General features: G+C 37.4%; 5 protein-coding genes across 5 annotated transcripts; all 5 read left to right on the forward strand.

Moving 5' to 3' along the window:
* Window positions 1-1,972: 1,972 nt before the first annotated feature.
* LOC116017717 (G2/mitotic-specific cyclin S13-7-like) lies at window positions 1,973-4,601 on the forward strand. The gene is made up of 5 exons (XM_031258347.1): window positions 1,973-2,154; window positions 2,764-2,969; window positions 3,091-3,339; window positions 3,427-3,552; window positions 3,662-4,601. Exons 1-5 carry the CDS (start codon window positions 2,115-2,117, stop codon window positions 4,394-4,396), a joined length of 1,356 nt encoding a protein of 451 aa, XP_031114207.1. The 5' UTR covers window positions 1,973-2,114; the 3' UTR covers window positions 4,397-4,601.
* Window positions 4,602-4,860: 259 nt separating this feature from the next.
* LOC116012229 (F-box/kelch-repeat protein At3g23880-like) lies at window positions 4,861-7,051 on the forward strand. The gene is made up of 3 exons (XM_031251731.1): window positions 4,861-4,966; window positions 5,189-6,434; window positions 6,843-7,051. Exons 1-2 carry the CDS (start codon window positions 4,964-4,966, stop codon window positions 6,380-6,382), a joined length of 1,197 nt encoding a protein of 398 aa, XP_031107591.1. The 5' UTR covers window positions 4,861-4,963; the 3' UTR covers window positions 6,383-6,434; window positions 6,843-7,051.
* A 1,324-nt stretch (window positions 7,052-8,375) lies between these two features.
* On the forward strand, window positions 8,376-10,257 carry LOC116012238 (uncharacterized mitochondrial protein AtMg00810-like). Its single transcript, XM_031251741.1, has 2 exons — window positions 8,376-8,474; window positions 9,181-10,257. The coding sequence occupies exons 1-2, from the start codon at window positions 8,376-8,378 to the stop codon at window positions 10,255-10,257; spliced, it is 1,176 nt and encodes a 391-aa protein (XP_031107601.1).
* Window positions 10,258-11,344: 1,087 nt separating this feature from the next.
* On the forward strand, window positions 11,345-13,206 carry LOC115996353 (cytochrome P450 98A3-like). The gene is made up of 3 exons (XM_031235564.1): window positions 11,345-11,879; window positions 11,985-12,382; window positions 12,453-13,206. The coding sequence occupies exons 1-3, from the start codon at window positions 11,396-11,398 to the stop codon at window positions 13,095-13,097; spliced, it is 1,527 nt and encodes a 508-aa protein (XP_031091424.1). The 5' UTR covers window positions 11,345-11,395; the 3' UTR covers window positions 13,098-13,206.
* A 2,883-nt stretch (window positions 13,207-16,089) lies between these two features.
* On the forward strand, window positions 16,090-21,087 carry LOC116012248 (mediator of RNA polymerase II transcription subunit 15a-like). Its single transcript, XM_031251750.1, has 11 exons — window positions 16,090-16,170; window positions 16,812-16,886; window positions 16,978-17,769; window positions 17,860-18,189; window positions 18,364-18,702; window positions 18,872-19,069; window positions 19,165-19,256; window positions 19,340-19,511; window positions 19,959-20,016; window positions 20,642-20,721; window positions 20,935-21,087. The coding sequence occupies exons 1-11, from the start codon at window positions 16,090-16,092 to the stop codon at window positions 21,085-21,087; spliced, it is 2,370 nt and encodes a 789-aa protein (XP_031107610.1).
* Window positions 21,088-26,337: the final 5,250 nt, after the last annotated feature.

Here is a 26,337-nt window from a genome sequence, read left to right on the forward strand (position 1 = left end):
TATGTACTAAATTTATTAAATATTTTTAATAGAAAAACCATTTAAGAATGAATATATTCTATATTTATTGCTCATATATTGATTGTTTGGTCGTGACCCCCTAGCATATTCTAAAAATATTATAATTATTGCATTCCTGTATGCACATGTGTTAATAACGTACTATTGATGTTATTAGCGTGAATTTGTAAAGAATAAAATAAAGGGATAAGGGTCAAATAGACCCTCCAACTATATACCAAAGTTCAATTAGACCCTTGAACTTAAAAAACTTTCAATTAAACCCTTAAACTTATTAAACTTGTGCAATTAATATATTTAAGAGGTTATCAAAAGGTAACCTATTAACTTTGCATACATGGCATCTTAGGTGGAATAATGGAATTCTATTTAAAAATTTAAAAAATTATATATTTTTTATAAAACTAATTAAAAAAATAGTTATGAACCTACGAATTATATATGGTCTAATTAAAAAAATTAGTTAAAAAACTAATTATATATATTTTTAACCTACCAATGAAGCCATGGCAGCCAAGCTACCATGGACGATTGCCAAGGCAGCTTGGCTGCAATGTGTTTTTTTTTAATTAAAAAAAAAAAGAAAAAAACAGCCACGGCAGCTTGGCTGCCATGGAAGCCAAGCTGCCATGGACAAGACGCAGCCAAGTTGCCCTGGACGATTGCCATGGCAGCTTGGCTGCCATGTTTTTTTGTATTTTTATTTTTTTATAAATAAACATTATTATTTTAATATTTATAAAAATATAATTTTTTAAAAATGCTAATCTAAGTGGCATCTTATGTGGTATCTACGTGGTATATGACTTAGGAGTAACCTGTTATTATAGGTCAAATAGGTTAATTGCACAAATTTAACTAATTTAAGGGTCTAATTGAAGGTTTTTTAAGTTCGAGGGTCTAATTGAACTTTGGTATATAGTTGGAGGGTCTATTTGACCCTTATCCCTAAAATAAATGATTATTTCCTTATTGGTGTAAACTTATTGGAAATAATATTACCAATTAATAGATATTATTTAATTTTCATATAACATTTTTTTTACCAATTAAGCTTTATTAATTATTTTACCAATAAATTATGTAGTTAATATTTCAAAAGTTTGAGCAAAAAAATTTGGGAGGAAGATTTTACTTGTATATATATAGTATAGATTAGAGATCTAAATTAATTTTTATAATTTTGAATGAATGCTATATGTTATTGGTTTGAATATTTTTAGTATGTTATATCTGAATATAAATTTAGTATGGACCTTGCATATTAAAATTTCACATGTACTATACTTTAAAATAAAAGTATATATATTTTGCTCAAACAAAATATATCTGAAAATATTTTAAATATCGAGTAAAAAAGATTACTTAAAATTTTAAACTTGTGTTATTTTTATGAAATTAATAATACCAAAAAGTTCAATTTTAGAAATTAATCAAATTATAAAACAAAAAATAGAAAATAAAAATTTAAAATAAACAGGTCCTAATTGTTTGTTTGTTTTTTTTTGTTTTTGTTTTTTTTTTAATCGAAAATTATAAGATAGAAAATTTTACTTGTATTGTATTTAGTGTTGTATCTATGTTCTTCATGTCTTAAAAGGGAAAAACATTAATGCTTAGAACAAATATAGTTAAAAATTAAAAATCCAAATAATGTTAATTTAATATAATTATTTCAATAATAATAATAATAATCTAAACATGTACTGATACAAGATAGGCTGCTGACTGGTCATGCACTAACATCGAACCTTGCACGAGTAATCAAGAATTCCAGATAGCGTAGCTGTAAATTTTAAGATCAATTTTTGATCGTCAGATCTTCCTTTAACCAACGGCTACGATTTCAGAGAATATGACCGTTGGAGGGTTACCTTAGATGGCTGTGATTTCAAAAACAAAAGACCGTTGAAGCGCCTATTCCACAGCTTTAAAGGGGGCGCCATCTCAACCCTTTCAATCGGCCTTGTTCCTTTGTTTCCAGATATAGAGAAAGATCTCAGAGAGAGTTTGAAAAGGAGGAGGAAGAACAACGACTGCGAGATACCCAGAACGAAGAAGATTTGATTTTTCCAGGCAGGCAATCTGAAAGAATGGCTTCAAGACCCGTTGTTCAACAGCAAAATAGAGGAGGTAATCTGATTTGATTTGTTTCAAATGTTTGGGGGATCTGATTTGGGTTGATGAAGGGTTATATGGGCGTCTTGATTTTCTTGCTGTTCCCATTTTAAGACATGTTTCACCTAAGCCAGGGCTTGGAGTTGTGTTCTTGACTGCTCACGAACTGTTTGATTTATTTCATACTGGTATCTTGATTGGGTTTCTTTCGATCTTTCTTTTTCATAAATTACTAATGTGTTTCTGATTTGATGTATGAAAACTAAGATGGTTAAAAGTCTAATTTTATGTGAATTTATTTGATTTGGAGTAATTAAGATAAAATTTATAAGAGACTCTTTGTCCTTATAGATCAGAAACATTGTGTTAAAAAGTCTTTCTTTTTGGGGTGTTTCCTTCAGTTTTTCTGATTTGATGAATGAAGTGAATTTGTCTGTAAATTGAATTGATTTGGAGTAATTAAGATATTGTTTTTATAGATCAGAAATATAAAGTGTCTTCTTTTTTGGGTGTTTTCTTGCCTTAAGCAAATTAACTGCAGTTGAGGGGAGTCCCTGAGGAATAAGAAATATAAAGTGTCGTTCTTTCTTGGGTGTTTTCTTGCATAACGCAAATTAACTGCAGTTGAGGGAGTCCCTGGGGGAATAAAGCAAAAGAACATGGCAGCAGAGGGAAGGAACCGGCGGGCACTTGGGGATATTGGCAATATGGTTACCGTTCGAGGGGCTGAAGGCAAGCAGCAGCTTCCTCAGGTGTCTCGCCCCCTCACGAGGGGTTTTTGTGCACAGCTACTGGCTAATGCACAAGCTGCAGCAGCCGATAAAAACAAGGTTGGCTATAATTTCACTTCTCAATAGTGTTTTAAATGCTTTGGAGTTAGGACCCATTATTGTGTTTTGCTGTATATTTGTTCTAAAGAATTTGTCCTGCCTTCATCTTGATTTGGTGCAGAAATCTATTGCTGTGAATGTGGGTGGAGCTGCTGCAAATCAGGCAGCTAAAGTGCCTAGAAAGCAGCAGCAGCAGCAGCCTGCTCAGAAGAAGGTTACTGTCAAGCCCAAGCCTGAAGCTGTGATTGTAATCAGCCCTGACACTGAAGAACAACAAGAAGAGGTGAAGGAAAAGAAGAGCCGCAGAAAGGCAGCTGCTGAAGATTCATCTAGAAAGACTTATACTGCAACTCTCACAGCCCGAAGCAAGGTTCAGACTTATTCTCTTGATCTGATCTTTTCTCTGTAAGTCTTTTGTTTCTGTTAATTGAATGACTGAGTTTTCTTTTTGGCATAGGCTGCTTGTGGACTGAACATTAAAAAGGAGAAGAAGATTCAAGATATTGATGCTGGAGATTTGTACAATGAATTGGCAGTTGTGGAGTATGTAGAAGACATTTACAAGTTCTACAAGGAAGCTGAGGTGATTTCCTGTTTCCTATCTGTCTGTCTGTCTGGCTTTCTCTTAACTTGTTGTATCCCTAATTTTCTGATGAAAAAAATTGTGTGTTTTGCACTGATTATATATACAGAATGAAAGCCGGGTTCATGATTACATGGATTCCCAGCCAGAGATCAATGTAAAAATGAGAGCAATCCTGGTTGACTGGCTGATTGAAGTTCACTACAAATTTGAGCTCACATCTGAGACACTGTACCTCACAATCAACATCATCGATCGATATCTAGCCGCGAGGACTACCTCAAAGAGGGAATTGCAGTTAGTAGGCATTAGTGCTATGCTCATAGCATCAAAATACGAGGAAATCTGGGCACCGGAGGTCAACGACTTCGTGTGCATCTCAGACAGGGCTTACAACCATCAACAAGTGCTGGAGATGGAGAAACGAATCCTCGGCGAACTCGAATGGTACCTCACAGTCCCCACCCCATACGTGTTCCTCGTCCGCTTCATCAAAGCGGCCGAGGCCGATCCAGCAATGGAGAACATGGTGTACTTCCTCGCAGAGCTGGCGATGATGAATTACGCTACAATGGTGTATTGCCCCTCCATGATTGCCGCCTCCGCAGTCTATGCTGCGAGATGTACACTCCACAAGTCCCCCGCCTGGAACGAAACGCTCAAGCTCCACACCGGCTTCTCTGAGGCGCAGATAATGGATTGCGCCAAGCTTCTGGTTGATTACCATTTCGAGGCTGCGGCGAACCACAAGCTGCAGGTGATCTACCGGAAATATTCCAACCCTCAGAAAGGCGGCGTTGCTGAGCTGCCACCTGCCAAATTTCTATTGGCTCCTGCGCCATAGATGCATACATATCAGCTGCTGTGCTTGCTGCTCTCTGCTCATCGTCATCATCTAGTTGATTCGTTTGATTCTTCCTTCTTTTTTTATATGTTTGCATTCAAGTGTTTTGAACAGCTCTGAGATTATCTTTGAACTCTTTACTATTTTTTTTTAATGAAATCTCTATGAACAAATTTAGTATAATATAGAAAGTTCATTCCCAAAATTTCTGTTCGTTTGAAAAGATATCTTTAATCTACTCCGTATTATTTTACGATACGGACATTGGTCATGAGTCAATGGTCATGATTTAGTTCTTTTTTAAAATCAATGGTCATGAAAAGACCGGGGCGATTTACAAAAATAGAAAGATATTAAAGAGGGAAAAATCGGCGACAAAAAGCTAAATTTTGAAATTCCCGAAAATATTTTACGGACATTGAACAGCCGCGATGCCCGCGAACCCTCTTCCTTGTATCACCGAACCCTTAGCTGCGAAGATACAACTGTTCCGCCGCTTCTCGAAGCTGAGATTAAGAACTTTATTGAGCTCCTTAGAACACAGAGACTTGCGATCCTGCTGCTAATATGGTGAGAAATCTGTTTGAAATTCTTTTTTATTGTATGATTAGTGTGTGTGTGTGTGTGTATTATGTACCGTTTAAGAATTTCTGCAAAAAGTGTGCGTGTTTATTGAACCAGTGAATATGGAAATAATCCTGAAAGTAATAAGAATCACATGCCTGTAGTGTTGTATGCTTCAATTTATGGTTTCTGAAAGATGCAGATTGATGTAACTCTATGTTCATATAGGCCAGTAAGAAGGTAAGGGCTCGGGCCAACTCCATGGCTGACCAGGGCAACAACAATTCCAGCACTGTCTTGCCAGACTGCAGTTTGCCTGGTGATATAATGGAGGAGATACTGTTGCGTCTTCCAGTGAAGGTGCTGCTCCGGTTCCTGTCGGTTAGCAAGTCATGTTACGCTTTCCTCAAAGGTCATGCATTCACTAAAACATACTCTCTTAGCAATCTGCATCGTGCTGATTTATGTGCCCTGATTTTGGATTGCCGCTATAGATTTCCTATGGATTGCTTTCTTTTCAATCTCTCTGTGCTGCGTCTTGATGCTAAATACAGTGTTTCTGAGCTCTCAGAAATACCTTTGCCAATGTCCAAACCGAGATTTGTTTGTTCCAGCAATGCCTTGGTATGCGTTGCTTCGGATTGTGGGTCCAATGTCTGTCTATGGAATCCTTCAACTAGGAACTGTAGGTCCATTGCAGTCCCTGATTCTAGTGCTCTGTCTTCAACCTGTATGAAACTTGGATATATTCATGAAATCAATGAGCACATGCTTTTGAAAGTGCCAATTGGTCGGGGCCATGGGGCTGAGGAGGGTCCGAAATTGGTTTGGGTTTATACGTTCAGTTTGAATTATTGGAGACGTAAAGAGACCACTATCCCGCCATTTGAGTGGAGGCTTATGGAATCTTCTGTTACCCTAACCTTAAATGGGGTTATGCATTGGTTTAAAAATTATGATAGAGATACTATTATTTCATTTGATTTGATGAATGATGTATTCAACTCCATAGCTGTGCCAGTCTCTCACTGCTTCCCAGATGGAGATTTCTTTATTTCTAGAGATCTTGTGGTTCTTGAGGGATCCCTTTCTGTTATTGCGCATCCTGAATACAATGACTATGCTCCTGGTGGTTATGAGATATGGGTTATGAAAGAATATGGGATTGAGGAATCTTGGACAAAGAAGTATTCCATTCCACCCTTTTCCACATTCACAAGGCCACTGCGAATCTGGAAAGCCAATAAGCTTGCCTTCAATAGTTATTATGGGATTGTTGATGATGGTGATGAGCCTATCCCTATTTTGTCTGAAGTACTCTCATATGATCTTGTTACTAAAAGCATCGAGTATTTTGAACTTCCTAGGCAACTCAAAGGATATAGTCACTATTACACCAGGGATTTTGTTGAAAGCTTGTAACATGAAAATGGAAGAAATGGAGTACAAGCCAAGAAAATGCAATTCCTGACAGGTTTATCTTCTTTTTGCACACCAATGGTGCTTTCAATTGCATTTTTGCTAGTGACTAGTGTATAACTGTATATACATATTTTCTGCATATAGTTGTTGAATGTTCTTTAGCACGGGACTTAATAGACATCTTTTGTTGCTTCAAAGCTTCTGATTTTGATTGATATCCATGCATAGAATGAAGTCCAGTTTCTAGTGTATTTGGATTTTGGAATATGCATGTTTTTCACTTTCTTGTTCCTTAGACTGCTAGCCAATCAGGGAAGGGTACTGCATTTTCCATGTGATTATAAGCAAAACTTGCATGTTACATTTATGTGTGTATGTGGGGTATAAGAATTTCTGAATATTACTCCGTATCATATAAGAAGACAAGAATGCTGAGGAATACTCTTCTGTGCTTGCACAGGTATTTATGGTGTGATGATGTTGAATTGTTATCCAGTGGCCTTTTTTGCAGTCCACGGGGAGGTGACTTCCAGAAATCAGGTTTTTTTTAGGTGGGGAATACACTGAACAGGTGTTGCTAGTTGTCTGACTCATTTTGCGGTGCCTGTAAGTTTTAACTGCGCATAGGGAATTTATTTTGCTGGAAATTAATTGACATGATGATGATGATACTGATGCCTCCACAGATACTTTACTGTGCTAACTGCATTTCTGAGTCCAAACCAAGTATTGAGGATTTGAGGCTAAGTTCTCTTTCAATTTCATTCTCAATTGCTCTTTCAATTTCAATTTTTAACCCTAAACCCAAAAGTACTAAACCATGAAACCATAAAATCCTAAACCCTAAATCCCAAACACCAAAACCCAAAACACCAAAACCTCAAACCCTAAACCCTAAAATCTAAACTCAAAACCCCTAAACTCCAAAACCATAAACCCTAACCCAAAATCCTAAACCTGAAAACCCTAAATACCAAACCCAAATCCTTAAACCCTAAATCCTAAACCACCACTTATATACCACATATATTCCATTTTACCTAGTCTATTATATAAGGGCGCCCTTACCCCTTTTAATATCATCATTGAATCCTCATTCATTTACCTAGCCTAGTGGTCTCTTACCCACTATTTCAACTAGTAGACACGAGTTCAATTCCTATTGAGTCTAATACTAGTCTTAATCCCTTTATTTGAGCTTTCCTATTGAGTCGATGTATCCGATTTATGATGGGCTCAGGTCCCTTACAATCATAATTGGCGTTGTCTATAGGATCTTAATCTCATTTGGGAGTGCATGCAATTATTGTAGAGTGTAGACCATGCATGGGGTGATTTATTCTTAGTTTATATATACACATTTAACTATTAAATTATATACTTATCATACAAAACTTCAAACTCCATCAAAATAAAAAGACTTGATATAAAAAGGGTGTGGTTGCATAATAATCAATTATCTTCCATTCACCCCAGGGCTTAGAAGTCTGTCACCATCCTCACCAACCAAAAGCCGTTGCTACAACCTACCGCTAAACTGTAACAACCAACCCAGCCGCTGTTTAACAAGCAATCCATAGTTTCGTATATGGTTCAAATAATAAAATTAAAAAATTAAATCAAATTTTAGCAGAGAATTAACCACCAACTAAAATATTTAAATTCCATTTCATGATTTCATAATTTTTACTGCATTATATGATTAAGTGTAGTATTTTAAAAGATTTTAGATATATTTGTTATTAATTCATTAAAAAGAATTAATATTTTTGTTTGATATTAATTATTTTCTTATTCCATGTATATCTATAATTTTTATGAAGATGTTACAATAACATGTGTAAAAATGTTATATTTCAAGAATAAAAATTAATACGGAGTGTGTATATTTACTTCTCACACTACTTATGAAAAATTGGAATTATATTTTACGACTTTTTTAAAATTATAATATTTTAAGAAGTTTCTTATAATAAACATTTCACAGAGAGGCATGTGGAAAACTGGAAACTATGGTCTGAAACCGGGCACGCTTCAATTTCAAAGGAAAAAAAGAAAGGATCTTCGTGGAATGCAGAAATATAGTAGTGTAGTATTAATAGTCACATGTATTGACACGTGACACTCACCTTCTCAATCTCCATTGATCCATTCCCTAATCCCTACCTAACCCAAAAACTGCTCTTAATCCCAAAACTCGCCAACAGTTCTCAAGGTTTTCTTGTCCAAATAAAAAAGGCAAATAATAATAAGGGACAATTGCACTTTTCGTCCCTAAGTTATAGGATAATTGTAGAATTTGTCCCTAAGTTCTTGTCATACTCACTTTTCGTCTCTAAGTTATTATTGGTGTTGCACTTTTCGTCCCTGAGTTATATTATTTGCAAATTTCGTCCTTAAGTTATCATTACGTTGCACTTTTCGTCCCTAACTTAAGTGTGCAAACTTCAATAAATTTTAGATTAAAAAATCTTTAATTGAACTTTTTCGGTTCAACACCAATTATTTTAGTGAAGTTTACCGAAGTATTTCGGTTAACTATTTTTAATAAAAAATTTACCCAAGTTTGCACACTTATGTTAGGGACGAAAAGTACAACGTAATAACTATTAGAGGTATTAGAATTAGTCCTGTTAGTTAAAGTCAATTTCCTATTTCATAGCCTATTGTATAGGTTGCCTATATTAATTCTCTCCATGTAATGTTTATCAATTAATTCAATTCCAAAACAAACTCCTCAATTTGGTATCGTCGGATCATGTTGCCACCTTCAACGCTCCTTGTATGGGTTGAAACAGGCTCCTAAGGCGTGGTTCAAGCGACTGCATGATTTTCTCATCTCCACCGGGTTCTCCGCTTCAAAAACTGATGTCTCTCTGTTTTACTATTCTAGTGGCACCTCTAAAGTTTTTTTGTTGGTTTACGTGGACGACATCATCATGATGGGAGATGACTCGGCTCTAGTTGACTCTCTACTTCTGCGGCTATCAACGGTGTTCAAGATTAGGGATCTTGGAACTCCGAGTTTCTTTCTGGGTATCGAGACGCTTCCGGTTGACGGTGGCCTGGTTCTGTCGCAACGGCGTTATATGAGTGATTTATTAGTTCGGGCAAGTATGACTGATTGCAAGCCACTAGCAACACCGGAATCAGTCACTCAAGCAGTAACTCCCGCAGACGAGGAATTCGATAATCCGACCCAGTACATGCGGTTGGCTGGGGCACTACAATACTTGACTATCACTCGCCCGGATCTCTCTTATGCCGTTAATCGTCTGTGCCAGTTTATGCATACTCCCACTGTTGAGCATTGGGGTCTCCTGAAGCGGGTTCTTCGGTATGTTAAAGGCACTCTAGACTACGGGCTCCGGATCGCACCGTCGCCATCGACGGATATTCATGCTTTTTCCGACTCCGACTGGGCTGGGTGTCCGACAGATCGCAAGTCTACTAGTGGGTATGCAGTGTTTATTGGATCTAACTTGATCTCTTGGGTTTCCCGCAAGCAACGCACCGTCGTCCGCTCCTCAACCGAGGCTGAGTACAAGGGATTAGCTGATGTCTCCGCTGAGGTCACATGGGTCGTGTCGTTGCTACAAGAATTGGGGCTGCACTCTGGTCGACCCGCTACACTATGGTGTGACAACCTCGGCACAACATACATGTGCGCTAATCCAGTATTCCATGCTCGCACTAAACATGTGGAGATTGACTACCACTTCGTCAGGGACAAGATTGCCTCTAGGGACTTCCAGGTTAACTTCGTGTCGACTAAAGATCAACTGGCTGACATCTTCACCAAGCCTCTTCCCTCTACACGGTTTGCTGCTCTCCGGTCCAAGCTCAATGTTGTTTCTCTCCAACCATGTGCTTGAGGGGGTGTATTAGAGGTGTTAGAATTAGTCCTGTTAGTTAAAGTCAATTTCCTATTTCATAGCCTATTGTATAGGTTGCCTATATTAATTCTCTCCATGTAATGTTTATCAATTAATTCAATTCCAAAACAAACTCCTCAATTATAACTACTTAGGGATGAAATTTGCAATTAATATAACTCAGGGACGAAAAGTGCAACACCAATGATAACTTAGGGACGAAAAGTGAGTATAACAAGAACTTAGGGACGAATTCTACAATTTCCCTATAACTTGGGGACGAAAAGTGCAATTTTCCCTAATAATAATAATAAACAAAAATGAAGGTGTCACTAATTGGCGATCACTCCCAACGCATACAACAAGGGCTGCGTACACCAACATTACCTTTTTTTTTTTTTTTTTTTTTTTTAAATCTCAAAACTCATTAGCGGCCGTGTGGGATCAACATCTTAAAGTTGGGGATGGGACCATGACTTTCCTGCAATGCAGTAAGTAAATGTCTAGCCTCTGTGTTCTGTTGAGTTACTATGATTTACATCCTCCTAAATGCTCTATTTGACCGAGACATGAGGCTTTTGGGTGTGGGGATTCAACCTTGTATGAAGAAAAAAATCTAAATTTTCTCTTAAATTTTCAAAAATGTGATCGAGTTGATGACAAATTTAATTCTTGACAGCACATTCTAAACCAGATTTCAAAATTCAAATAATAATTACAAATTTTCTAGTCATCCAAAAAATAACTCTTAAAATCATTAATATAATTATTTTTTAACGAAAATAAAAGCAGAATCATGAGTTGACTAAATAGCTATATATTCATAATTTACCTCTTTTAATGATTCTTGGACAAGAGTTTAGGAATTAGTCTAGTCTAAACTGAGGCCTGAGACACAATGCATTACAAAAAGAAAAGGAAAAAAAAACTGAATATATCTTTTACTCAATAAAAGAATTTTTCCAGTATGAAGCAATGAAACAAGTGGACAAAAGAAGCATATCACAACAACCACCTTCCTCCTTACCATGTCGTCAATATATATATATATAAATGCACCTTCATACCATTCTACAAGATGCTCTAAGCTCAGAACAACCACCTTCCCATTGCCGCCAGGCCAGCGCCACCGTCTCCGATGGCTCTAGCTTTACTACCCGTATCAATCGCTCTCCTCTTCCTCGCATACAAACTCTACTACAAACTACGCTTCAACCTCCCGCCGGGGCCCCGGACGTTGCCGATCGTCGGCAACCTCTACCACATAAAGCCCCTCAGGTTCCGGCACTTCGCGGAGTGGGCCCAAGAATACGGCCCCATATTCTCCGTCTTCTTCGGGTCACAGCTCAATGTGGTGGTCTCCACGGCGGCGCTGGCCAAGGAAGTGCTCAAGGACAACGACCACCACTTGGCCCACCGCTTCCGGACTAGATCCGCCTCTAACCTCAGCCGGAACGGCATGGATTTGATCTGGGCCGATTATGGGGCCCACTATGTCAAGGTCAGAAAGCTCTGCAATCTCGAACTCTTCACTCCTAAGCGCCTCGACTCTCTTAGACCCATCAGAGAAGATGAAGTGAGTGCCATGGTTGAGAACATCTTCAGAGACTGTACTAAACCAGGTATGATCAATCCAGTTTTATATTAGGCACAGAGTCTGATTGAATAATTTAGTCCAACCAAACAACTTAACTAGTACTGGTGCGTTTCTATTTCTAACATGGCAGGTAATAGTGGTAAAAGCTTGTTGATGAGGAAGTACTTGGGGTCAGTGGCATTCAACAACATAACCAGGTTGACATTTGGGAAGAGGTTTATGAATAGTGAGGGGGAGATTGATGAACAAGGGCAGGAGTTCAAGGGCATTGTATCCAATGGGATAAAGATTGGGGCGAAGCTCCCAATGGGAGAATATGTTCCATGGCTCCGTTGGGCATTCAAGGTTGACAATGAAGCTCTTGAGAGCCAAGCTTCTCGCAGAGACAGACTCACCAGGAGGATCATGGAGGAGCACACTGCTGCTCGCAACAAAACCGGTGATACCAAGCAACACTTTGTGGATGCCTTGCTCACTCTTCAAAACCAGTATGACCTTACAGATGACACTGTTATTGGTCTTCTTTGGGTAAGTATGTATATTCCTGGTCTTTGATAATTTTATTGGTATTAACTTCATAGTTCGTGTTCCTGCACAGGACATGATCACAGCAGGAATGGACACCACTACTATATCAGCAGAATGGGCAATGGCAGAACTTGTTAAGAACCCGAGGGTGCAACACAAGGCACAAGAAGAGCTAGACAGAGTAATTGGCTCAGATAGGATAATAACAGAGTCTGATTTCTCTCAGCTTCCATACCTTCAATGTGTAGCCAAGGAGGCACTCAGGCTCCACCCTCCAACTCCCCTAATGCTCCCCCACAAGGCCAGCACCACCGTCAAGATCGGAGGCTACGACATCCCCAAAAACTCCATCGTGCACGTCAACGTGTGGGCCGTAGCTCGCGATCCGGGCGTGTGGAAGGAGCCTCTGGAATTCCGACCTGAACGGTTCGTGGAGGAGGATGTGGACATGAAGGGGCACGACTATCGGCTCCTGCCCTTTGGCGCGGGGAGGCGCATATGCCCCGGCACACAGCTGGCCATCAACATGGTGACATCAATGCTGGGGCATTTGATGCACCATTATACATGGACGCCCCCTCCAGGAGTGAAGGCTGAGGATATTGACATGACAGAGAGCCCTGGAATGGTCACCTATATGCATAACCCATTGCAAGCTGTTGCTACTCCTAGATTGCCTGCACACTTGTACAAACGTGTGCCATATCAAATGTAATTCCTTTTCGTTGCTTTTGCATTGGGACAAACAATAATGACACACTTTTCATCTTGAGAAGTGGTATTTACTTTCCTGTGTTTATAGCGCAGCCTTAATTTAAGTAATTTTGAGTATGTCTAAACTTGAACCATAATTTCTCTAACAGCACGTTTGGTCCACAGAATGAATTTGTATGGGAATTACGATCTAATAGAAAATTACTCTGGAAGATAATAGAACCCGAGATGTTTAACAGTGTTGCATAGTTGAATGGAATTTGTTTTACCCTTTTATTAAAAGGAGGGCCCAGTGTCCCGATTAACACTCTCACCTGGATAATGGGAGTGGGTTCGAGCCTCAGTGGAGGGAACTGTTGACTGGTTGTGCTTCAGTAGGTTGAGAAAGTAGCTATGAACAGATACTACATTGTAACAGAGTCAGTAGTACTAAAAAAATTAAAAGGGGGCAAAATGTGAGAATACAAAAGAAGAGAGAGGTTGGTTCATAATTAAGCAAAAGTTTGCCAGTAATGATGAATTCAATCTCAGAGCATCAAACTCAAATATAACGCATGGAAAGACATAACGTCCCGCGGGGCTGTCTTCTCCCAAGCTCACTCCCTGCCATTGCAATCTCTCATCATTTCTTTCTGTTTTTCTCTTAACTGCCTCACGTTACTCCTGCTCTGTTTCCGCTTTTCTCCGTTATCAACGCCAACACGCATTTTAATTACCTCTACTCCGCCCCCCCGCCATTAACACTGTCTCAGTTGCAGAATAGAGAATACAGAAGCAGAGTGCATTAGGGTTTAAGGTGGGAATTGTTTCTGATAGTGATGCAGGAATTGATTACTTTCGCTTTTAGCAACATGATGAATAAGGACATTTTTCGTTTTTCATGTTCACGCTTGGTGATTGTTTATTAAGCCTTTCCAAATTCGAACTGTTGTTTCCTGCAGATCGGCTTCGTGCTATGGACGTGAAATGTAAACAAGTGGCTGAAATAGAACAGAACACAGACGTAGATTCCTGGATACAAGAGTTCTTCACCCCCAACTGTAATCAAGTATATGGGAATGCAGGGTAATTCTTCAATCTGTTTCTGTAAATTCTATTTTAGATTTTAATGTTCATTTGGAATCGAATGTTAGTTTATAAACTGCTTGAGAAAACAAAACGTTCTGGTGTTTGATATTTGTGAAATCTGTACATGAACTATGGTTACTATACTTGGAACTTGGAATGATGCTTTAATTTGTTGCATGTTTCTGTTAAATGCAGGTCCATTATGTGTTATAAAAGTGTTTATGCTTATGTACTTTAATTAATGTGGCTGCTGAAATGGAAGCTTGATTAATAATATGTTGAGGATTTAAGAAGAATGTAAACATCATTGCTTATCCAACTGTGATATATATATATGAATAAAGCTGGAGATCTTATTGTTTGTCCTTCGGATTTAATTTTTGGTTTCTTAGAGGTAAACTATTTTGGGAGTATGTCCAGTTGTTGAACATGAAAAATTACATTATAGTTACAAATAATTGTTGAGACAATTCAATGGTACAGAACTGAGGGAAGGACAAAGTTTTTTGGATTGGATGCTGATTATGTGTGCCCACTGAATGTAGCTGGGTGTTCAATGGACAAGTCTTCTAGCCATGCTGAAACCAAGGTATACCTTGGAACTCAATAGTGTTATTAACTTGGATACTGGAATTACTTCTTTAATATGGAATTAGAGCTGATTTTTAAGTAGCTGATGTCCTTTTGTTCTCAGACAGGTTTTGTTCCTGGTTTACCTTGGAACTCAAAGCCCATGAACTGCAATTCAGGTAACAATATGTTGTTGTGTTAGTGCTGGTAGGATCTGTGTATATTTTGATTTATTCCATAAGAAGATCTGGCAAGCAGATTGAAAATGCATTTTTATTTGTCTATCTTGTAATTCACCTCCTTTTTCTTATTGGTTTTCAATTTTCTTTCTGGGTCATTTTTGCTAGAAATCACTTTAGAAATGCATGAGAAAAATGTTTATCTTACCAATTAGTACTCTGCTTTAGAGGGCTCCTTATACTCTTGTTGATAATGATTTATATGTAATATTTCTATGATTCTCAACTACACTGAGATATAGCTTCCTTTTAACTTAATCATATTCTTAACTTATAAGGATACCTGTTTCTACTATTGCTCATGTGATAACATGCCTTCATTGTCTAGGGCAACAAATATTTTTAATGCTATATCAGACCTCCTTGAATTATACTAATTGAATTGGATTTAAAATAAATGGTATGATATCTTGTAATTAACTTATTTAATGGCTATTTGCATCTAATGTATCTTGTGCCATAGATCCACAACAGGCAAGAACAAGTGAGGCCCCAGTTCATATTTCCCACCTGCAGAGTAAACCTTCAAGATCGCATGATCCTTATAATATAGTTGAAAGCAGCATACATTTGAAGACTAGTTTAATGTCATATGGCAGTCAGGTTTCAGAATCACTGATGCCCCAACCAAACCAACTGCAGCATCTCCTGAGGCAGGTCTCACAACAACCCAATAATCAATCCTCTGTAATGCAATCAAGTGCTCAAAATTGCAGTCAGATACAACTAAATAAAGAGCAATATTCCCAGCATTCTTTGTCTACTACACTTGAAGAGCAATGGCACAGGGATTGGGTAGGTAATAATACATCAGTGCTGCAAAAAGGCCTCCAAGATACACACAACAATATTGCTGGAAAGTGGCAGCATCTCCAAGCATTTCAACATGACATGATTTCTTCCCGATCACAGCCTCAGCATACAAATGGATTTCAGTCACATTTTTCAAGCTCGCAAGCTCATCCTTATCCATTGGATATCCCTTGGCACTCTTATCCAACGACAATTCAGAAGGACTTTCTGCATCTAAGGAGTTTTCAGAGTCAAACTGATTCATCACCACAAGGTTCAAACCAAATAATGCAAACATCTTCTCTCCTTAATTCTCAGAGTTCCATGGCTGGTTTTTCTCAGAAGCCAATAGGAAATTCACAAGGCAAACTGGCAAGAGGCTCATCAGGTAGCATTCAGCCTTTGGTATTTTTAAATTGGAAAAAGTTATAAGGACACCCCCTTAGCTCGAATAAATAATTCATCAGCCCCTAACAAAACATTACACTCATCAGGATCCACAAGTTCCACTCCTCAAAACAAACTGACAAATTCTACTGAATGGAGTGACCATGCCTACCAACAGGTATTTCCATCTGCTATTCTTTGAAGCATTCTTTCCTAGTTGACTTAGAAATGTTCTTGGGACCCTTGAAGTTGTCTAAGTTATCCTGGGGTTTATGTTTATCTTCCCCCAATTGGTATCATCTATTCTGTCATTTCCTTCCATATTTCTAATCAAACAAAAAACTTTCGTGAATGTAATTTGGGGCATCTTTTTCTTAGGAAGATTAATGGATGATCATCAACAGGTCCTAACTTTAAGTAATAAATTGGGAATCAAGGAATGAATTTGAATCCTTTTGTTTTTCCCCGGTTATGTAGACACTGAAAAATAATACGAGTACGAATTATCAGGTTGTTTGGTCCTCCATTCTTGGCAGAATATATAACAAGTTTTTAGTTTGAGGTGGATTCTTGTGGGGCTTTATGTTGGTGCATTGCATATTAACTTTAATTTTGTTACATTGAATTACTACTATATTATTGATAATATTAATTTTCAGCTTCAAGTAATGAAGGAGATATACTGGGTTGAAGTTATTAAACTGTATAAGAAAGCAAAAGAATCGTGTCTTGAGGTAGTATCTAACTTGCCATTTTATCAAGTTCTCAGTTTTTCTCTTCACAATCTAGTCTGCACTAACTCAATTATATAATTGTTTCATGCAGCCACCAAATGCTGAGCTTTCTGTGAAATATGAAAACACCAGAGTGTTTGTGGAGAAAATGATCAAGTTCCTTCAAATGTCTAAAGTGGATTTTATTCAACATTCAAAGGAGAAAGTTTGCCAATACATGAACCTTATAACAAATTACCTTGATGAAGTAAGAATGAAGAATTCTGCTACATTGCAGAAGCATCTGCAGCAACTTCAGGTACCTAGAACACCTCCAATAATGCATCAAACAGGAAATGGTGACTTCCAGTTCAATCAGTCAACGTTAGGATTATCCGGCGGCACTCCTCAATCATCATCACAGCTAGAGCTTTCCCACCCAAAAGCAAGCCTTCTCAATTCTTCTGGGGAGGTTTCTATTAAAGGCTGTGAAGCTGCAGAGACTTTATCAAGAAGTTCAAAGCGGCCTATGCACCAATATATAATAAGCTGGCAACAAAATGCAAACATATCTGCATCGTCGTCTCAATCTAGTTCTCAAAGTGAACAGGAACAGAGACCTTTAAGATTGCCAGGGTCAGTGGCAAATCTGGACAGCACTCTATCCAATCGTGATCATGCAACTTCCCCGCCTGCAAATACTGTAAATCCCTTTGCTTCTGCATTGACACTATCACAGAAAACGAAGCAACCTATGTGGCAGGCAATTCCCTTGTTTACGAATATTGCTAGTGCCCTTGGCTCTCCATTGACACAATTACAGAAAGTAATGCAACTTGAGGGTCAGATAGTGACTGAGCAAAAGAAATTGACACAGAAATCTAACGAGGTGAATGAATCCAAGGTAAAACACATGGTGAGATCTAATACGCAAATGCTTCAGCATAATAACCAAATCAGTAAACACACTGAACATTTATGTCAAATTTCACAGTCAAATTCAAGCCAACTTCAGCCTGCATCTCCTCAAAATTCTCAGCAATCTTTTCCACTATCTGCAATATCTCCATCCATTGCTCTGTCACCTTTAACACCCTTAACCCCCTCCTCTATGTCTGAGAGTCCCCAGAAGGTTTCTTCAAGTTTAGGACTATCATTATTTGCAGGAGGCATAAAGGCCCCCAAGATACAGTCTGAGCCAGACAAATTGGATTCCCAGTCAATCAATACAGTTGGAGCGCATAACATGCCCTTAGTCATGAAGAGCATTCACTCAGAAGGCAATCAGCAGCCTAAAAGAGCCTTTGAAAGATTGCTAGATGCGGTTTGTATTGCTTATTCTGCTTGGATATGCTGAAAATCATTGCATCCATGAATTTGTTTACATGTGCATCTTTGGAAATTTACATAATTACATTAATATAGTTATAAGCTTTTGTTATATTGTTGTGTACTTGTATTATGTTCTTTTCCTGTGTAATGTTGAATCTTTATGCAGATAGGATCAATATCAAAAGAATCATTTTGTGCATCTGTATGTGACATTGGTAATGTTGTCAATATGATTGACATGAGAGCTGGAACATTGTGCTACCCAGACTACAGAGGTTCAATTGGTGATGATCTGATGGATGATGTTAGATGTTTTCTCCGGAAAGCTAAGCTACGTCGACATGGAACTATGATGGATGATAAGATGAAGCGCAATATAAATGCCACTGATTCAACTGCTTTTTCTAGATCACTTCAGGGAAGTGATGGTATGGATTGGGCAAACAACATGTCACCAGAAATTGTGGCCAAAGCAACTTCTATTATCAAATGCCCAAATGCTGAGGTATGCCATTGGTGATCACATGCCATTAATACTACTATGAGTTATAGAAACTTTTAGTGGAATATGTAGAGTTCCTTTTATTAATGTAATCACACCTTAGTTACATATGCACATTATTTTGCAAGCTATTTAATTCATATTTGTGCTGTACTCCTCCATCTCTTGGCAGCTCAAAAGTAGAGTATTAGAAGAAATCAAAGAAACAAATCAAAAGCTTGTTGAAACGCGAGTAGAGATGGTTGTTGATAGCAGTGAAGACAATGTTCACAGACTCGGAGCCGAAGAAAATATCATCATTAGGTGTTCATACTCTCCTATGGGTTTCTGTGAGAATACACTTCAACGATGCACTTCATCTGGAATAATGGTATATCATCAGCTATCTTTTATAACCAATTTATTACCCATATATATAGCAGCATAGATTTTTGTTTATGATTCACCTTTGTCCATTATTTTCAGTTCCCAGAGATGCTAGTTCTGCAGCTGCTCGTCCTGGGCAACTATCCTAAAGCATCACCTATAGTGTTGGACAAGTCACCTGACCTCTTTAGGTAAGGAAAGCAATTTCAGGGACATATATATATTTCAAACCTCTTATTTAGCAATTTCCTGACTTGAAATCAAACTGTGACAGCACTGAAGAAGTGAGAAATGGATACAGGGAAGTGAAGCTAAGGTTCAACATGTCTCTCCGTCAACTTTCTGAACCCATGTCGATTAGAGAAATGGCGAAAACGTGGGATATTTGTGCACGACAAGTTTTTGCGGAGTTTGCAGAGCGAATGGGTGGCGGCAGCTTCAGCTCAGTATGCGGTGTGTGGGAAAAATGTGAGGCAGCAGCTACCTAAAGAGCTGGGTAACAACTAATCTTTCCTTCTTCACCGTTACACAGCTTGCATCCTTAGCTTCTTCTATTATATGTTCAATTCAGTTGCTTTAGGCCATGGAAATACAAGTTTTTGGTGTGATTTTTTAGAAAGTAAGGCTTATGCGGAGGAGAGATGGTGAAGAGAGAGAAATATAAAACTCTCCCGGCAAAACATTGATTTTTATAAGGTGTGTGGGACCCACAAAGGAAAACAGGTTTTTGCGCCCATCTCGCCTAAAGCGCAACATAGCACCCATGATCCTGCAGGTGCGTTAATGACTTTTTTTGGGGGGTTTCCAGCTTTGTTTTGCTTTTCTTTTTTTCTTTTTTTTTTTCTACATTTTCTTTTTTTATAATCACATCTCACTTAAAACATGCTCTTCAGCCACATCAGTGCGCATATGTTGTACAAGTGGAGCTTTACAGGGGTATTGGTAGGCTTGGTTAGAAGGTGTTATTACCAATTTACCAAACTGGGAAATTCTATTTTCTAAAAATCGCATACTAAATCAAATTAATATTCAGTCCCTGTATAATTTCTGTATAAACAATTAAAAAAACTTGATTATTAAAGATAAGTGTATTAGAAATTTAGAATTAAGTGAAAGATATACAAGATACACTAGACGTATCTGGATTAGTATGAGACCACAGTAAAGTAGTAAACAATAACAAAATATACAAAAATAACATTACTAAGGAACCGATGACTCAAATATAGAAAGAAGGTAAAAATAAATCTTTTTATGTCAAAAGAGATTTTTTGAAATAGAAATGAGTCGCAATTCGCACGAGAGATGCCCAGTCATTGCCTGATTTATGCCCAAATTAAACTTGGTTGGAGAATAGGCAGTGAAAGTTTGGGTAAATTTTGAGTATTGACAATTCAAGTGGGTCCAATACAGTATGAAGATAATAGAATGAGCTGAAGTAATTATTTATTTTGTATTCACGTTCCATTTGACCGTAAAGAGAGAGAGAGGAAAAAAAAAAAAAACTGCACCCACCACTGGACAATTGACACAGACATTATAAACTGAAAATCTACCTCCTACTTATAAAGTGCAGGAACTGTTCGGATTTATTCTTTGATCAAGAGATCAGGGAAGGTCATTGCTCATTCACCATTGTTAGGATTGACTTCTATGGTACCTGGGTGTCCGTGATAGGTGTCCCGACCTAATTACATTACAATAAAATACAATAACAACTAACCTCATTTACATAAAGTGCATTACATTAAGAACATTACATAATCTTAGGATTTATTTTCTAAATCGGGTCGGTGGTCGGTGGCAACGATTTTTGCCCGCGATGGTGTCACCGATGCCTTCGGTGTGATACATTGTTGTATTCCACAGCCTCTTGGGGATCCTTGGAAGATTGTTCGTCATGATTCCATGCCTAAAGACGTAGTCCTAGTCGATGTTGAACCGACGATAGGGAATCATGCTTGTTGTAATTCATTGCACCCGGACATAGTCGAGCTTGGACTCTTTGAGTACGTAGTTTGATCGGATGACTAACTTTGATCTTGTTGACTTGTGGTTGTCAACGGCCCAATGTGGGAGGTATTCCCAAGAGAACCGAGACAATTGTGAGCAGGGTAAACTGGGGCTGATGTAAAACAAGTACCGGTGCCACAGTCAAGTGACAATGTGGTGAGCTTGCCCAACATTGTAAGGTAAAGTCCTACCTAGGAGCCGAGCTAGAATGATCTATAGAGGACTTAAGGTTTGACTCGGGATGGATGGGCAAATATTATTTGTATTGATCATACTGAGGTGTTAGCTGAAACTAGACCGACTGGTTCGATTTGAGGCGTTGGGCTAGAGGTATGTCGGGGTCACAATCGAGAGCGAAGGTCGAACGTTCCATGATTAGACTCTCCATCGCCAACGGAATTATGATGAGGATGCACGATCAGGGATCCGGGGCCAATCTTGCAGATAATAGTACGAGTAGAAATTACAACATAGAAGCTTGAACGGTTAATTCCTTCACAGCAGCTATGGCCTATGGTATCATTTATTTGAAAAAACAGATGCATTTGTTATATCCAAATGTTATATTTTCACTTAAAAATGGAAGAATAACATGAAATGACATTTTTGCCCCTTCATTTACACGATGTTGACTGAGCAAATTAATGGTTGGACCATAATTGATAACATTTTAAAACTCGAAGGACCATGATTAGTAACATTTTGAAACTCGGAGGATCACATATGGTCGATTTGAAAGTTTTGGACTAAAGATGGTGAAACCACCAAACGCTAAGGACCTTGATTGATATTTACTCTTTTATATATTTATACACTAGTATTTGCTCCATGCGATGCACGGACTAAAAATTATAAATAATAATAATCACTCCTGTTATTATTTTAAATTATATAAATTTACATTTTCTCACCGATTAAGAATTATTGCCTTTTTTATAATGTATGTTAGTATGCAATTTCTCTTCTATTGTATGCAATTTGCCTTTATTAAATCATTGCAATTGGCATCACTTTCCTTTCATTGCAATTTGCCTTTATTAATAATAATCACATGTTATTATCCGATTATTTTTATTATATTAAGGATTTACAATTTGTCTTTATTTTAATATTGTTTTTTTTGTACAAATAAGTAAATATTATGGCATAAATCAACTCATTTCTATTTACAATATAGCATTGCCTTTTAAACATTATATAAATTTTCAATAATGGTGTAAACAACAGCTACGGTGACTTACAATAGTAAATAGTAAAAAATGAAATAAAAATTATGAAAGTACTCCTTAGTATTTACTGATTTTAATCTAATATTGGAACAAAATTGAATTCTTTAATCTGTTCAATTAATTAATTATGAAAAATAAATATATAATTACACATTATTATTGACTCGAACCCACTCCCATCATCCATGTGGGAGTGTAAACTAGGACACCGGGTGCGACTAGACCACAAGGTCTTTGGCTATATAGATAGATATAGATTATTAGTAATTGTGGTTAATTAGGAAAGTCCAATTATTTATTTAAGGTCTTTAAATATTAATGTGAAATGATAAAAGATTAACGGTTTACTAATTGAAAATATCTTGCTTTATCTACATACTTATATTTGGGACTTGCAAATTACCCCTCAAAATTCAAAAATGACACCAATACTGTCCATTGATCTTAAATCTTATGGCTGAATTTTTTCATTAAACATTTAGCTTTATTTTTTTTTATCATTTGACCTCACGTTTTAAACAAATTGCGAATTTGCCATATTACTCCACACGAGTGCTTCTTAGTTCTCACTACTCCACACGAGTGCGTCTGACATTATTAATGTGGCCAAAATATTCTCTCTCTTTACTTTTGGCAGGAAAAATAAAATAATGTGCCACTTTGCGATTTTCAAGCTAACTTTTCCATTTGTGCCAAAAAAAACATTTCTTTATTTGAATAATTTGATTCTTATGACATATGGCACCTCATGTTTAGGGGGTGTAAATGAGCCGAGCGGCTCGCGGTCAAAGCTCGGCTCGAGCTCGGTCAAATTCGAGCTCGAGCCGAGCTCAAGCGGCTCGTTTAATAATCGAGCCGAGCTTGAGCTCTAATGTCTTAGACTCGTGGCTCATCGAGCCGCTCGCGAGCCATATATATATATATATATATATATATATATATATATATATATATATATATATATATAAAATATAAATATATATAATATATACATATAAAATTATAGTTTATTTTTAATTGAAACATGAATTTAAAATTAAATAGGTTAAATTTGAGCTCAAAATCAAACTTGAACTCGAGTTTGGCCTTGATCTCGAGCTCAAATTCAAGCTCGAGCTCGAACAATCGAGCTACTCGAGCCGAATTCGAGCAGCTCGAAAATTAGCGAGCTCGATCGAACTCGAGCTCGAGCTCGAGCTCGAGCTCAAGCCACCCTAAGTTCGAGCTCGACTCGGCTCGTTTACACCCCTACAGTCACGTTTATCAAGACACCTTTTTAGTTTTTCAATGTCCAGGAAATAAGATTCATGTCTGCTCAGTCGTTCAAAGTATTGAATCCAGCTATGGGATGCTTAATTACATTTTCAAGACATTCAAACACACGACTATATACCAACAACCTTTTTCCAGTATCATCACTACTGATAGCTCCAAGCTCTATGCTGCCTCTGAAACTGTAAGTTGAAATCATTGTTTTCTGCATTTTGTTAGAAGTTAGTAAAAATTTGTATATCTCTTTTAACGGTAAATGTTCCTTTTTATCCCATGGCATAGATAAAAACAAATAAAGAACAATAACGGTACATTTTCTAATTACCATTAATATATCAAACTAATTTTGATTTTAGAGCACTGCAATTCTGCTGTTAAATATTTTTTTTAATGTAAATCAATGTATCAAGTAATCAATGTCAACAAATAATCAAATAGAACCTATAAAATTAGTATGCAAGTTAGTAACTTAATTCTTCAATAACTAAAATAATGAAAAAAAATAACAATTGGCTTATTAAGTTACAATGTTTTTGTTCTCAAAAAAAAAAAAAAGTTACAATGTTTTTTATTTGCACTAATCACCTCCTCAAAACTTTCAGGTTGACCAGTATATGGTGAGGAGTTTCTCAAGTTGCATATTGATTGTGCTGGCGGTAGATTATATATTGATTCCGAAGCTGTAAGTTTTAATCTTTATTGGTTTGTATCTTCATGTTTACAACTTTTTATATCTCTTTTAATTGCAAATGTTTCTATAAAATCAGTATGCAAGTTAGTAACTTACACTTAGCAACATATTCAATAACTAAATTAATGAAAGAGTTAACAATCAAATTATTAGGTTACAATGGTTTTAAGTTGCAATAATTACCTCCTCAACACTTTCAGGTTGACCAGTATTCGCTGAGGACTTTTTCCAGTTGCATCAATTGTGTTGGCTGTAGGTTCTATACTGCTTCAAAAGCTGTAAGATATAAACTTTATTGTTTTATATCTTCAAGTTTACAACTTTTTATATCTCTTTTAATTGCAAATTTTCCTTTCTATTTTGTAGCACAAGTAGAAAAATTAAGGATGAATATGTCTAAAAGATTTCACTTTTCTAATTAACATTATTAAGATGTATGCTTCATAAATTGAATAAACTAACAGTTAATTATTCTAAGAAAACACTACAAACTACAAATTAACCAAATATATGAAATAAAATACCTCTGTGCAGCATGATTTTTGGGGAAAAAATTATAATTTAGGGGTGATGGATATGCACCTGGAAAATGTGATCTAAGTATCATTTATATCATTACTTACTGAGAGGTAACCACAAATGTTCTTACCAAAATATTGACGTGATATATGACAAATGTTACAATTTTCTATATTCATTATTTATTTGTGTATTACTTGATTGCACCACATATTAGCCATAACTTTCAGCAGCATGCAATACACTAACAAAGAAAGCTAGATATCTGGATGGATCATCTTATATGTTTCTTAGATGAAGTTACAAAGACAGGCCGATAATTAATGGAAAGAGCAAGGATAGCGCCCCATTACAAATAATTTAAATTTCATGTAACAAGCTTATCACTTTGCAACACTATTTAAGTTTTACACATTTCTATTCCAAGCTAACTACACACCAAGAAATAAAAATATTTCAAGACACTAAAAACTACCCACCCAATTACTGGGCAAACTTATTTCGGTTATGCATTAGCAACATTTATTATCATTAACACAAAATCAAGACGAAGTGGAGAAACCCCCTTTTGCATTGACAATTTAGTGAAATTTTAACAACCAATACATGTATTAAAAAAAATAGCAATATAAATGTATAATTATTAATATGTTTACAATCAGTTCGAATGTCTCAACTCCTGTTAGAGAAAATGTGGTTGGTACCCTGGGCGTGGTGAAGGGTGATACTTCTGGGAAATATTTAGGCCTGCCTTCTCTAGTGGGTCGAAGAAAGAAGGAGATTCTAGGGTTTCTTAAGACCCGCATACTTGCACGGATAAGGAATTGGAATGCCAGATTTTTGTCACGAGCGGGGCGTGAAGTACTACTGAAGAACGTACTTCAGGCAATGCCGGCTTACGCGATGATGGTTTTCCAGTTGCCTGTAGGGTTATGTAAGGAAATTGAGACTATTATGAATGAGTACTGGTGGACAGGCATGGTTGGAGGTGGGAAGGGAATTCGGTGGAGAACGTGGAAGGGGTTGTGCGTACCGAAATCAAAAGGCGGTTTGGGCTTTTGAATGTTGCATGAGATGAACCTGTCTATGCTGGGAAAACAGGCGTGGAGAGTGATAAAATACCCTATGTTGTTGGTTGCCCGGGTGTATAAGGCCCGGTACTACCCAAACACCTCTTTCTTTGATGCAAATGAGGGTAGTAATCCTTCCTTTATCTGGAGAGGGATGCTTGCAGTCCAGGAAATTCTCAGTACATGGTGTAGGCGGTGCATTGGTGATGGGCGAGACACGTTAATAGGCAGGGATGCATGGTTACCCGACGACTCTATACCGTTTGTACAAACGATCCTGCATGAGTCTATATCAACTGCTCCTGTGGCGTCATTGATGAACTCCCAAGGTACGTGTTGGGATGTGGAATGTATGCATGATATTTTTGATCCACGTGATGCTAACCTCATTCTAAAAATTCCCATCAGTAGGCGTAAACCCAAGGATACGTGGTCTTGGCATTGGGACCACAAGGGAGAGTACACGGTCAAGTCTTGT

The sequence above is a fragment of the Ipomoea triloba genome, chromosome 1, assembly GCF_003576645.1.
Source record: "Ipomoea triloba cultivar NCNSP0323 chromosome 1, ASM357664v1".
In the NCBI taxonomy this organism is placed as follows: Eukaryota; Viridiplantae; Streptophyta; class Magnoliopsida; order Solanales; family Convolvulaceae; genus Ipomoea; species Ipomoea triloba.

Excerpts from the sequence above, each read along its gene's own strand:
- LOC115996353 (XM_031235564.1), top strand. The coding sequence starts at position 11,396 with ATGGCTCTAGCTTTACTACCCGTATCAATCGCTCTCCTCTTCCTCGCA. Across the intron at positions 11,880-11,984 it reads CAGAGACTGTACTAAACCAG|GTAATAGTGGTAAAAGCTTG; the intron begins GTATGATCAATC and ends CTAACATGGCAG. Across the intron at positions 12,383-12,452 it reads CTGTTATTGGTCTTCTTTGG|GACATGATCACAGCAGGAAT; the intron begins GTAAGTATGTAT and ends GTTCCTGCACAG.
- LOC116017717 (XM_031258347.1), top strand. The coding sequence starts at position 2,115 with ATGGCTTCAAGACCCGTTGTTCAACAGCAAAATAGAGGAG. Across the intron at positions 2,155-2,763 it reads TCAACAGCAAAATAGAGGAG|TTGAGGGAGTCCCTGGGGGA; the intron begins GTAATCTGATTT and ends AATTAACTGCAG. Across the intron at positions 3,340-3,426 it reads CTCTCACAGCCCGAAGCAAG|GCTGCTTGTGGACTGAACAT; the intron begins GTTCAGACTTAT and ends TTTTTGGCATAG.
- LOC116012248 (XM_031251750.1), top strand. The coding sequence starts at position 16,090 with ATGGCTGGTTTTTCTCAGAAGCCAATAGGAAATTCACAAGGCAAACTG. Across the intron at positions 16,887-16,977 it reads CAAAAGAATCGTGTCTTGAG|CCACCAAATGCTGAGCTTTC; the intron begins GTAGTATCTAAC and ends TGTTTCATGCAG. Across the intron at positions 18,190-18,363 it reads TTGAAAGATTGCTAGATGCG|ATAGGATCAATATCAAAAGA; the intron begins GTTTGTATTGCT and ends ATCTTTATGCAG.
- LOC116012238 (XM_031251741.1), top strand. The coding sequence starts at position 8,376 with ATGTGGAAAACTGGAAACTATGGTCTGAAACCGGGCACGCTTCAATTT. Across the intron at positions 8,475-9,180 it reads TGCAGAAATATAGTAGTGTA|GCTCCTAAGGCGTGGTTCAA; the intron begins GTATTAATAGTC and ends GGGTTGAAACAG.